Genomic DNA, 12,226 nt, shown 5'->3' with positions numbered 1-12,226 from the left:
GCAGAACGGCTGCCTAGCTCGTCAGTCCCCAGTCTGTAGCTGTGCATGGGATTCTTCCATCCTAGGTGCAGGACTCTGCACTAGTCCTTGTTGAACCTCATCAGATTTCTTTTGGCTCAATCCTCCAGTTTGTTTAGGTCCTTCTGTATCCTATCCCTACCTTCCAGGGTATCTATCACTCCCCCTAGCTTAGTGTCATCTGCAAATTGCTCTGCAATCCTGGGTGTCTCGCCATGCTTTGCTGTTGTAGCATCCAGTCTGGGATGCTCACAACCAGTCTGCAAACAACACCGTGAAGTATCTGTGGGCTTAGACAGCAACTCTGACCCTAGCAGCCTGTCTGTCCACCAGCCTTGGTTACAATCAACAAGTGAGCCCACCAGTCCCAGACCTGAAATTTCCCCCCGTCATGTGCTCTGTAATGTCCAGCCCTTTCCTGGACAGTTCTGAAAAATGATAAGGGCTGTTTGTTCCTCTAAAGCCAAAAAAGCACATCACAATTTATTAGCTTCACTGGGGTAAATTCACCCTCCATTTAAATACATTGCTCAGTTGATTTATAATGAAAACAAATGTCTGATGATGAAGTGATGCCAAATAAAAGAAGTAAAGTTAGAAAGGGTTAGAAATAAAACAAAAGTAAAAACATGCATCTAACCATCTAAAGCTTAGTCTCACCAAATACAATCTTTGTGTAAGTAGGTTTCTAATCTCTAATCAGTTCCCTGAGACTTCAACGCCCCCATGGTTTTCAGCAGGAGGGTGGTGAAACACTGGAATGAGTTACCTAGGAAGGTGGTGGAATCTCCATCCTTAGAGGTTTTTAAGACCCAGCTTGACAAAGCCCTGGCTGGGATGGTTTAGTTGGGGTTGGCTATGCTTTGAGCAGGAGGTTGGACTAGATGACTTTCTGAGATCTCTTCCAACCTTTATCTTCTATGATGCCCCTACAGCTGAGCTATTAACACTAGGCTATCGCTCCCTGGCAAGGGGAGGGGGCTGCTCATCTCTCCTGGGGGTGATGTAGGGTATGGATGGGGAATCATTACATCCTGTCCCACAGGTACTTTATCCAGCCCCCATCAATGTAGCAACTGAGCCCTCCTTGCTCTGGAATCACTTTACCCCAAGCCTCCATGAGTCAGGTCAGCTAGGGTTACCATCTTTGAAATGCAAAAAACCTGGCTACCCCCTCCCGCCCCAGAAAGCAAGCCCACTGCAACCACAACTACAAGGCAACTCCACAAACCTCTGCCCCTTAAACAGCCACTACTACTAACTCAAACTCTCTCACACACGCGTGGGGCACTAGCGTGTCGGGGGGACCAGTTGGCTGCTGTATTTTTGACAGTTTTGATCTGTTACTGCTTCAACTGCCAAGCTGGGAACCCAGCAGCCTCAATAGCTGGGCCCAGGAACTTTTAACATCAGCTACCCCAGCGTATCGGGAGAGCAATGCAAACCTTTAGACCCAGGTAAAAAAAGAAACTAGATAATTACATTCTTTTTTTGACAAATCCATTAAAAAAAAGAAGAAGCTGGCCAGGCCGGTCAGATATTGGCCAGGTGGTAACCCTGTGCTGCTGTCCCCACTGGGTTACTGGGGAAACAGAGCCACAGAGTGACTGGGGCTGTGACTTAGGTCACACGGGGGGGGGGCTGTGGCTGTGGCTGAGCAAGGACTCGAACCTGGGTCTCCAAGTGACGGAGCCACGTGACCCGTCCAGGCCGCAGGGAGGGGAACCAAGCTGCCGGGCTCCTCCCACCACGCAATTCGTTCGCCTCTCCAATCAGGCGCTCTCCGCGGTCACCTATGCATCCGGGTCTTATGACGTCATCCCCACGCCGGCAGCCGGGCAAGGTCCCCCCTCCGTATGGGACGGTGGGTCCTTCTCCTTGCACGTCGCACAGCGCAAGCTCCAGTCCTTGCCTCGACCCCTTGTCTGATTCCTCCGCCCGCCCGCCTGCTCGCCATGTCCTTGCGGCTGGGGAAGCAGCTCGCCCGCCCGGGGCTCGCGGCTGTGCGGGACCGCCCGGGGCTCGGCACCCTGCGAGTGGTGAGGCGGGGCGGGGCGGGCTCGGCTCGGATCTGCTTCGGTCCGCTCCCCTCCCCTCCCCTCCCCTCCTGCTCGGCGGCGGGGCTTGTGGCTTTCCGTTCCCTAGGCTGGACCCTGGGGGGAGGAGGGTGGGCAGCACTTCTGACTCCGCCCCTAGCTATCTGTGTGCAGCGCCGGGCACGGCCAGACCAGCTCTCGGGCTCAGGGTCTGAGTGGGAGTCGCACAGGGGGCGGGGAGGAAATTTTCCCAAGGACAGACTGGCAGCGGCCTCAGGAGGTTTCCACTTTCCTCTGCAGAGCGGGGCGCGGGTTGCTTGCCTGGGTCACGGGGGGGAGGGCGGGGGAGAAATTCCTGCCGTTGTGGGGCCCTCGGGCCCTGGCGCAGCTTGGTCCCTCCTAGGTGCTGCCTGTGGCAGGTAATAGTCTAGTCTTTCATGGGCTGTAATGCCTTGGTCTCATTTTGGTGGTTGGGTTTGACATGCAGGTGCTGGGTCCTGGGGTGATTTGTGGTCTGCAGGAGGGGGGATTAGATAGTCTGGAAATCCTTTCTGGCCTTAAATTCTGTGACTTCTTGTGTCCTTCTGGTGTTGCCCCAGTCTGTGTTTAGTAATGATCCTAGGGAGGAGTTCCAGGCTGGTATCATATCTTGCTGTCACAAGTGACACCACAAGTGATGCAGCTTGGCAACTTGACCTTTTGCAAGGTTTCAGAGTGAGGAAAGTTACATAATGACCCTTTATAAAATTCATGTTTGGCACCCATATGCATACACAACACATACATATCTAGGTGAACTTAATTTATATTCTAACCTGGAATTTGTTACAAATCCAAAGACATTCCTTGTGTTTTTCCAAGGATTTGGCTACTTGTAGCATGTAATCATTAGCAGATCATTTGGAGAGGAAGAATAGGCTTGTTTTTAAGACACAGGGCTGGGAGTCAGGAGATCTGCTTTCTGCTTATTGCTCTGGCAGATTTTCTTTGACAAGTCATTTCACTTCCACAACACAGTTTTTTATCTGTAAAATGGAGCCTCTGTTACACTACTACGCTACTGTTCCAAAGGCTTGAGTCACGTGTTTGGAAGGTGCATAGAAAGCTTTGGATGGAGGTTACTGTAGAGTAGCAAAGTGCTATTTATTTTCTTTATTCTTAGAAGCTAGTCTGCTCTCTACATTTAAGAGCTCAGTATTGCAAAACTGTTCATTTTTACTGGTCTAAACACAGTCTTTTTGCTTGCTCTTTGTGATGATTGATGATAATGAAAAACTAATGATGTTTTACTAATCTCTGTGGGGGAAAAGCTGTTCACCATGGATAAGTAGAGCATTATGAGACTGTGCAAGTTGATCCCTTCAGTTTAGTTGTAAATCTTTCAATGTGGAAATGCTGTTGCACAGAATATGATTGCTAACAGAGCAGGAGTAGTAATGGAACTCATATTAAATGGATTGTAAACTGATTAACTGACAGGTCACAAAGTAATTGTAAGTGGGGAATTATCCAATAGGGATATTTTTAGTAGGTTCCCACGCGGATCTGTTTTTAGCCTGATGCTGTTCAATCTCTTTATCAGTGACCTGGGAGAAATGGGAAATCATTGTTGGTAAAGTTTGCAGATGTTCTACTTGTGGGATGAGTGTTAAATAATGATGGGGACTGTGTGTCAGTTATACAGAGTAATTTAAATTACTTGGAAAGGCTCAATTGAAGAAAACATGTTTTAAAACAGCCACATGCAGTGTTGGACATTAAGAAACAAAAAGTGGTGGTCACACTTACAAGATAAAGGGGTACTGTATCTTGGAATGCATTGACTCTTAAAAGGACTTATAAGTAGATAACCAATTGAAAAAGAGCTCCCGGTGAAGTGCTATAGCTGAGGATAAAGATGATCCTTTGTTGTATAAATGGGAATAGCAAGTAGGCATATGGAGGTGAGATTACGTCTGTATGTAATACCAACGAGGGCATTACTAGAATGCTGTGTCTAGTCTTGATGTCCACACTTCACATGGGAAGTGAAAAAATTGGAATGGGTTTAGACAAAAACTCCAGGAATCATTAGAGATCTGGGAGTCTGCCTTAAAATGAGAGACAAAAGAAAATCAATTTAGTTTATTCGAAGGATGGTCACGAGGTGATTTGATCATTGTTTGCAGGTATGAACATAGAGAAACAATGTTTGTTAGTAGATGGCCTTTTAATCTAGCGGAAAAAGGCAGAAAAGGAAAAAGGAGATCCAATGATTGGAAGATGGAGCTTGACAATTTTGGAGAAGAAATTGGGAGCAATTGGGAGCAGTGAAGGGAGTTAACCATTAGAACAGCTTATCTAAGGATGTGGTTTCTCCATTGCATGAAATCCTTAAAACAAATCTGGATGTCTTTCTTAAATATATGCTATTGCTCAACAGACATTATGGGCTTGATGAAGAAATTACTATGTGAGGTTCTATGGTCTGTTAGGCAGAAGGTCAGACAACATGATAAGAATGATCTCTTCTGGTCTTAAAAACTGAATAGTGGACATATATATGTATAAAATTAGCAGTAAATAAAATGTCTGTTAAAACGAATCATTAAAGGTCTTTGGCACTTTAGACAAGGAATATCAATCCTTTCCTCCTGACCAAATTCCATTTTGTGGTAACTTATATTCAATCACTTTAAATCACTCATGTGATTTCCATTGGGTATTATTTTCTTCACTTTCTGGGTTACGTGATTCTACAATAGGGTCTGCAGAGCAGATGGCTGTAGTCTCATGGTTCTGATTACAAGATCAGGTCCTAAAACTAAACTCTCCAAGGTGGGAATGATACCTTTAATTGTGTTAGGTGCTATACAAACTAATATAGGCACTGGTTCTGGTCTGGACCTCTGGGGCATTGTATTAATATAAATATTATGTTAAAATCAACAATTTGAATTAATTAATTTGGTCATTGTGTTTTCTTGCAGGCAGAAATTCACGTGAGCTCTCAGCAGAAGTTGCAGTATGGCTGGTTGGCTTATATGCTGGGAGAGAGATCTACTAAAAGATTCAATAAATACAGCAAAATTTTTACTGTAGATGGCAACTTATCTTCTGGGAAGGGCAAACTTGCACAACAAGTAGCAGAAAAGCTAGGTAGAGCTGATTCTTTTTCTGTCTTCTATACTATTTTATGAAACATAACACATTACTGCAACCCTTGTAAAAGCAAAGACTCTGATTCATCAAGTATCAGTGGTTAGGGGTAGCTCGAATAATTCTTTGCTGTCACAGTTAACATAATGACAAGGAGAATACCAAATATATGGCAAACTGGGATTTCTAGATGTCACGTTTTCCAAATGTGTGGGCAATAGAAGAGGTGTTGGTGGAAGAAATCTTGGCCCTAAGGAAGTCAATGGGAGTTTTCTCAGCAGGTTATCTTGGGCTATGCTGCAGTAAGAATGTTCTTGCAGCATCAAGGTGGGTTATAAGAATGGTGGACAGGGAGACAGCTGCTCAGAACAACAGCTTAGAGGCCATTTTGAAGAAGGAAGAAGAAATTGAAAGATACAGTTTTGAACTTGCTTGTGCATCTTTAATGATGATGTCATGGTGAAATTCATTGGAGAACATTGTGTAGTAATATTGTGCTCAGGATTTGTGGAGATGAGTTATGCATGCCTGTAAATTAACTTCACTTTAAACTACAGTTTTCCTGTTCATTTTAGTTATCTTTAAATGTCCAGTATAAATCAAAGCAAACAATTTTATTATCATGATTCTTCGTCTCAGGTATGCGGTATTTCCCAGAAGCAGATGTCCATTATTTGGACAGGGTCACAGGAGATGGAATGCTGCTGGATGAGAAATTTAATGGCCATTGTAATCTAGAGAAATTTTACAATGATCCTAAATGTCCTGATGGCAATTCATATCGTCTACAAGCCTGGCTGTACAGTAACCGTCTTTTACAGTATTCCAACGCACTGGAGCTCCTCCTGTCTACAGGTTAAGTTTGGTTTCTAAATTAATTGGTGAATTTCAGTTCTAGAATAATTAAAATGATTAAGCTGCCTTTACAAATTTGGCTGCCCCTCATAGTTGTATTTTAAAATATAAAATCTCATTGTTTCATTAATTTTTGAATAGTCCTTTTTATAAAGTAGTGTTTAAAAATGAGAAACCTTCTGAATTATTAAGAAACACTATAATAATTCTGTTAGAAGAACCTTATTCAGAATACCCCTATTCTATTTTTCATTATGCCCGTCTAAAAGGCATCACACTGTGATGGTGAGCTTCATTAGTTCTTTCAGAGTGAGAGCAGAGTTAAGTCGGTAACCTATCAGGTCAGCTTGGCAGAATCTTCCAGATCAAACTCCACTTAAAAATGTTAATGTGGCTTTTTTAACATAATCATTAAGGTGGCACAGTTAAAATCAAAGTCCCCAAAACACACAACTCAAATTGTACAGTCATCTTTCAGGATAACCATGCAAATTGCCTTGTAAGGGTCCATACCTGTGGCCACTCTGTGACTAAGCAGAATTGATCTGGAAGCTTAGAAATAAAAAAAAAAAGATGTGTTTTTTCTAACATCCAGTGCTGCAAGCTTGACCTGGAATTTGAAAGTCAAGCTGTAGTGTTTCTGGCTCACACATCACCAAGAATACAGATTCTGTGATGTGTAAACCAGAAAAGAATCTGTCTCCTTCTTCTATAGCTTTATCAGATTTGTCTCATTAATAGAGATAAAAATTAACAAACTTATTGTAATCGATGTAAAGTAAGCAAACGAGAGGGACAGATTGATTAGATAAGAAGTTGCTATTTCTGTAGTCACTTTTGTACTCTAACTATACTTTAAAATTCCAGCAGCAGCATTAACTCTACTATCTTACACATGCTATGTTGTTGCATGTATTTCTAGGGTAGCCCTCTCTCTAAGTATCTCAGTGCCTTTTGTGTATTTAGATTTAAGAGCACTTTCCTTTAAGAAGGAACAATAATATCCTTCCCTTCACTTTAACGAACTACATTTCTGAAGATCAGACACCAGATGGAGTCTCCTGATTTTAAAATGTTATGATATATTGCTTAATACATCATTGGAAGGCACTTGGATACCCTGGTGATATGTGTGGTATAAGAACCTGAGTAGAATAGATCGATAGGTATGTTCAGTAGTGCTAGAAATGTATGTTTGTTTGAACGTATGCCTGGTATTAGGTTGAGGAGTGAAATCTTTACTCTTTTGGTACATTAACATGCTCAGAGAAGAGTGTGTTCCAAGATGATGTAATTATAAGGGCCTCACTGTTGTTTATTATCTAAAAGCTATGATGGGAGATGTTGCAGTGTATTTCTACTGAGTCTTTCATGACTAGAACCTATTTGTAATCATAGGACAAGGTGTAGTGATGGAACGCTCCGTTTACAGCGACTTTGTGTTCATGGAAGCGATGTTTCAACAAGGCTATATCCACAAACGATGTAAGTCCCTGTCTGCAAATAGAAACTTAATTTGTAATACTGTCTGTGAGGAGTATGATGGCCATGTAAACAGCTGGAAAGGCAGCATGTCTGAATCCGTAATGGTGTAATTAAGCCAGTGGGCCATCATACTGAGCTTTGCACCAAGGAACATTCCAGCCACAGGTTTCCATCCCTTTTCTTCGGTGCTTCAGTTTCACTTCTTCTATCAGTTGTCTTCCTTTTCCTGATTCAGGAACATCTGCAGAAGCTTGCTTGTTCCTTGCAGTTCTCCCCATAATTGGGCTCTTGCTGCCTCTTATGAGGACCAGGCAATCTTCAAGATATCACCTGATCTCTGGCCTCATAGCAACAGCTGGGAGACAGCTGATCAGGGCTAGCCCCAGTTCCCCTTAAAGTGTCAGTCATCTTGTGACAGTGTTGTTTAAAGATATTCTTAAATCAAACAAAGCTGCTTTTACTGTCTTTTTAATGATTACTGAAGCTTCTTAGCCTGTGGTGTGATATTCTTCTGCATGTACTTCCCCACTTATCACAACATCTGAGTGTATATTGGGGACAAATCTCCTATGGGTATTCCCCTAGTCCTGCCTGGATTCAGTGATACCTCTCTCTCTTTTCTTTTCTTTTCTTTTCTTTTCTTTTCTTTTTTTCTTATCACTTGAGGTTCAGCCCCTGTCTTTATTGACCAGTAAATCTTTGAAATTAATTCTTTGAGAAGTAAAACCCAGACCAAGCTTCCCTTTCCTGCTGAGCATAGACAGTATGCTGTCTTCTCCCTCACTTGTTCATGTGTGGTTTGCCTTCATCCCTCTTTAGCTTGATGGGTCTGTTTGCTTCTTATATGTAAATTGAGGAACATTCACATTCCTTTGCTTAGGGTTGACATGTTTAACAGCTCCCCTGACATACCTGGCTTAAAAACATTTTAGTTATAATTCCAGCATGTGTCCATATTTCTTAACACCCACCACCTACATATATGATGCAAGATTATTAATGATCAATGAGTTATTAGTTTCCAAATGATACTTCACAAGGCATATTTTGTACAGAAGATTATTACGATAATGTGTAGGGTCTGAACACTAGGGTGCTTAGTGTCACAACCACAGAGGAGAAATTTCATGCACAATGGATTTGTTTTGAGAAATTTTGTGGAGAAAGGTGTGTGTCAAAATAAGGCTTATTATGTAATGTTAATTACAACACACTTTGTTGTCCTAATGGCTCATGTTGATAATGCAAACAAAGCTCAGGATCCTTAGAACAATAACATCTTCTCTAGGAGCATACCCTTATGCATAGATGTTCTTTTATAAGAATAAATGAATCTGTTATGAAACATCCAGCAGCACTGATCTCCTCAAACAGCAAATACTGTACTAACCATAAATATAGACACCCCAATAAAGACTTGCTGACAGTGTCACATCAATGGTACTAAAGATCATCTTGCAAAACTAGAAATATCTCCAGCTATTTGGATTAGAACAGCTGGTAAAACATGTTTAGCCAAAATTCACTCTTAATTTCCACTGACTTCATTGGAGACACACTAAAGATGAATGTAAAAGAGACATTCCGGGCTACGTTTGAAAAAGCTACTATAGAAGAAAAGGTTTGCATAGAAATCTGTTCAGGGATGGTTATTTCTGGTTGTGCCTAGAGACCTTGGTCATGGTTGGAGCGAAGGGAGAGGGTCCTAGAGCCCAGGCTGTAGCCTGAGTCTGAACATCTACACTGCAGTTAAACAGTGCCATAGCCCGAGCCCCACAAGCCCAATTCTACTGACCTGAGCCAACCATGGGTGTTTTAATTGCAATATAGACCTACCCAGTGGGTCTTTCTTCACTTCAGGCTGAATTTGGGTTTTAACTCGTCTCCCTCATCACTACCATCTGCACAGAAAAATCTCTGACCCAGGTTTGGAGGTACTATAAGCCCAGGCTAGTTTACCTGACTGGGGCTGAACATTAGAGCCCAGGTTCCACTTTACTCTGGCTGGAGACCCACCAATTTTGCTGTGAGGATGCAGGCAAGATCGTTCGAGTGTGGATGGGTCTTCTCTGCCTTCCCACAAGTCTTTGCAAAGTGCAGATAGACTCTCCGACAATTGACTGGAAAAGAATCCTAAAGCTTCTCTGCACAAAGAACCCAGGATTATGCTCCCAGACCTGCACAGGCAAGTGTAGAAACTATGAGGGCATAGTAAGGCAGGATGGCTTTGCTGTGGGAATGCTTGCCCCTGGCCTCAGCTAGCCTAGTTGCTCAGACCTGGTGCTAATTACCCAGGTTAACTTCTTTCCCAGTGACAGAGCTGTTGGGAAAGCAGCACTAGCGAATCTGGGGGGTCCACAGACTGTAGTGGGAGGGAACACTGAGATGCTGGGCACCCCTACAACATTTCCCTCCCTCCGAGACATCCATTTCTGATGTCTGTGCCTTTCATGCTTCCCCCCCTAGATTTCTGGAAGGAATAGAATTTTTTTTTGTGAAGTGACATGTCGTGGTTATTCCTTCTTCTTTTCCCTAAACTCCTTAGAACTCATGATTCTTGCAAGAACCCCCTTTGCCCCATTGCCATGTTCTCGGTGGGTGCAGTTCCCATACTGTCATTATTGGAAGTAGCAGCCTGCTGCCTTCAAGCAATTTCTACAGTTGCCTCTGCCTTCTGCTGTTTACATAAGAATCTACCTCCACAGGTTGGGGGAAGGCCGTCTTTCTGCAAGCTTATGAAAGGAAGGAGGGTTGGAAGCAAAAGGGCTAATGCAGAATAATTAAAGGGAATGGGGCTTGTTAGGCTGCCATTGTTCCTGTTGATAACAATAACATCAGTGAATCTGGCACCATTTAAGTCACAAATAAACTACCCTATAATGTAATAGTGGATTCTGGTACCCGTACTGTTTCATTTTAAATGTTTGTTGCTTATTTTTCTAATTCTATAAGGCTATTTCAGCTTTAAATTTGCTACATCCACCTACCTGGGGAATAAAACATAACCTGAACCATTGCTCCTTGTTCTGTCACCTGCCATCACAGAGAACAGCCTAGTTCCATCCTCTTTGAAACCCGGTTAAAAATCTGGAGAGAAGCGTTTCAAGAGGCTGTATTGATCATTAACTTGGTGGGTGGGTAATGGTGGTCAAAATCAAATTCAAATTCTTTTCTGTTTGTTCTTGAGTTTTATTTGGAAAGTAGGATGTAACCATTTTATTCTCCAATTAAGGAATTCCCTGTTCTTGTTTGTTTTTTCAGGTGTTGATCATTATAATGAAATCAAGGGCATTACTATCTGTGAATTCTTGCCACCTCATTTGGTGATCTATATTGACGTACCGGTCTCAGAGGTACAGAAAAGGATTCAAGAGAAAGGAAAGGTAATTCTAGCTGTTAGTATTATTTTTTGTGTTAGTGTCATGATCAGGGCTTTGTGTATAAATTCTACTGTTGTGGAACTTGCTGCAGAGTCCGTCCCTCTGCTGCAGAATTGTGCTCCAGAATCTCGTTTCATTTTTTTATTTGTGTTTAGTCCTCATTATGAAGAAAACGTTCAGAATACCATCAATGATGTTCTGTCGTCGTGGATGTGCAGTTAGCCTGGCATGTCAGATCTGACAGGTGAATTGCCTTGATTGTCTCCATTGGGTATTGCTGCTGCCACAAAAAATTTACTGTCAAAAAGTGTGATTTGCAAACTCTTTTGGCTGGAATTTTCCAAAGAGCCATGGGGAATTAGGTGCCCAACTTCCATTGGAATCCAGCTTCCTTTGGAAATCATTGCCTTCACTGCTAATCATTTTAGTAGAAACATCCTGCTGACTGGGCTTATCCCAAAAGCCTCAGCAGCCTCCTTGCTCCAGCTCAGCTCTATGGCTGAAATTGCCATAGAGTATTCCACATGCAGTGGAAACCAGAGGGCCTTGCTGCTAGCTCTTAAGTCCATCTCATTGCAGAGCTCATAGAGACTTGGCTAGTATTTCAATTATTCATTGTAACATAGAAATGATCTCACTTCCTAGTTTGAAATTCTGATGCCTGAAACTGGGATATTCTGTGAAACTCAAGGGTGTTCGGCCTTTTGTTTTCAGTCTTCTAAAACTAGGATAAAAGTTCCAGAGGGGTAGCCGTATTAGTCTGTATATAGCAAAAACAACGAGAGTCCTGTAGCACTTTAAAGACTAACACATTTAATTGCTGCAGGCATAAGCTTTCGTGGGCTGCAACCCACTTCCTCAGAAGAAAAGAGAGAATCTACCTTTTGTTAAGATATGGTACTGAAAGAAGAATAATAGTTTTCTTGAATGGTTTGACTTCTAGTATTCTGTAGCAATATGTTTTAAAATTACCCTTCTAATGGTTCCAGAACATTGAGTCAGTAACATAGTCTAAGAGCAGGAGAGCTGTGAAGTGTTTTCATTTAACAGATATGCTGAACTAATTATTTTTCCCCATGATATCAGGCCCTGCATCACTAACTGTTCCCAGATGGTCTACAAGACCCTAAATGATGTTAACTTTGTACTTTCTTCAAAGACCACGGGAAATTGGATCTGAGTGAGGAATTTAACTGTGAGAAATATAATTTTACAAAAAACCAAACAACTTCTGTTTTGTTCAACTCTCACCAAACATTTGACCTACCTCTGCTTTCCAAAGTACTTCATGTATATTTTAGACCATATTGGTGA

General features: G+C 42.3%; 1 protein-coding gene across 1 annotated transcript in view; it reads left to right on the top strand.

The window, feature by feature from the left end:
- The first annotated feature begins 1,876 nt into the window (after positions 1–1,876).
- The window catches only part of NDUFA10 (NADH:ubiquinone oxidoreductase subunit A10), a 57,837-nt gene continuing 47,487 nt past the window's right edge, over positions 1,877–12,226 (top strand). The window contains exons 1-5 of the mRNA XM_067548629.1: positions 1,877–2,057; positions 5,024–5,192; positions 5,832–6,047; positions 7,446–7,532; positions 10,794–10,915. Of these exons, the coding sequence (XP_067404730.1) occupies positions 1,974–2,057; positions 5,024–5,192; positions 5,832–6,047; positions 7,446–7,532; positions 10,794–10,915 (678 nt within the window). The 5' untranslated portion in view covers positions 1,877–1,973. The remainder of the gene's footprint in view (positions 2,058–5,023; positions 5,193–5,831; positions 6,048–7,445; positions 7,533–10,793; positions 10,916–12,226) is intronic.

Source organism: Emydura macquarii, unplaced genomic scaffold, assembly GCF_026122565.2.
Source record: "Emydura macquarii macquarii isolate MOO-44397 ecotype Brisbane River unplaced genomic scaffold, CSIRO-AGI_Emac_v2 contig_1253, whole genome shotgun sequence".
In the NCBI taxonomy this organism is placed as follows: domain Eukaryota; kingdom Metazoa; phylum Chordata; order Testudines; family Chelidae; genus Emydura; species Emydura macquarii.
Note: the sequence above shows the minus strand (reverse complement) of the source record. Positions and strands in the feature narration are given on the sequence as shown.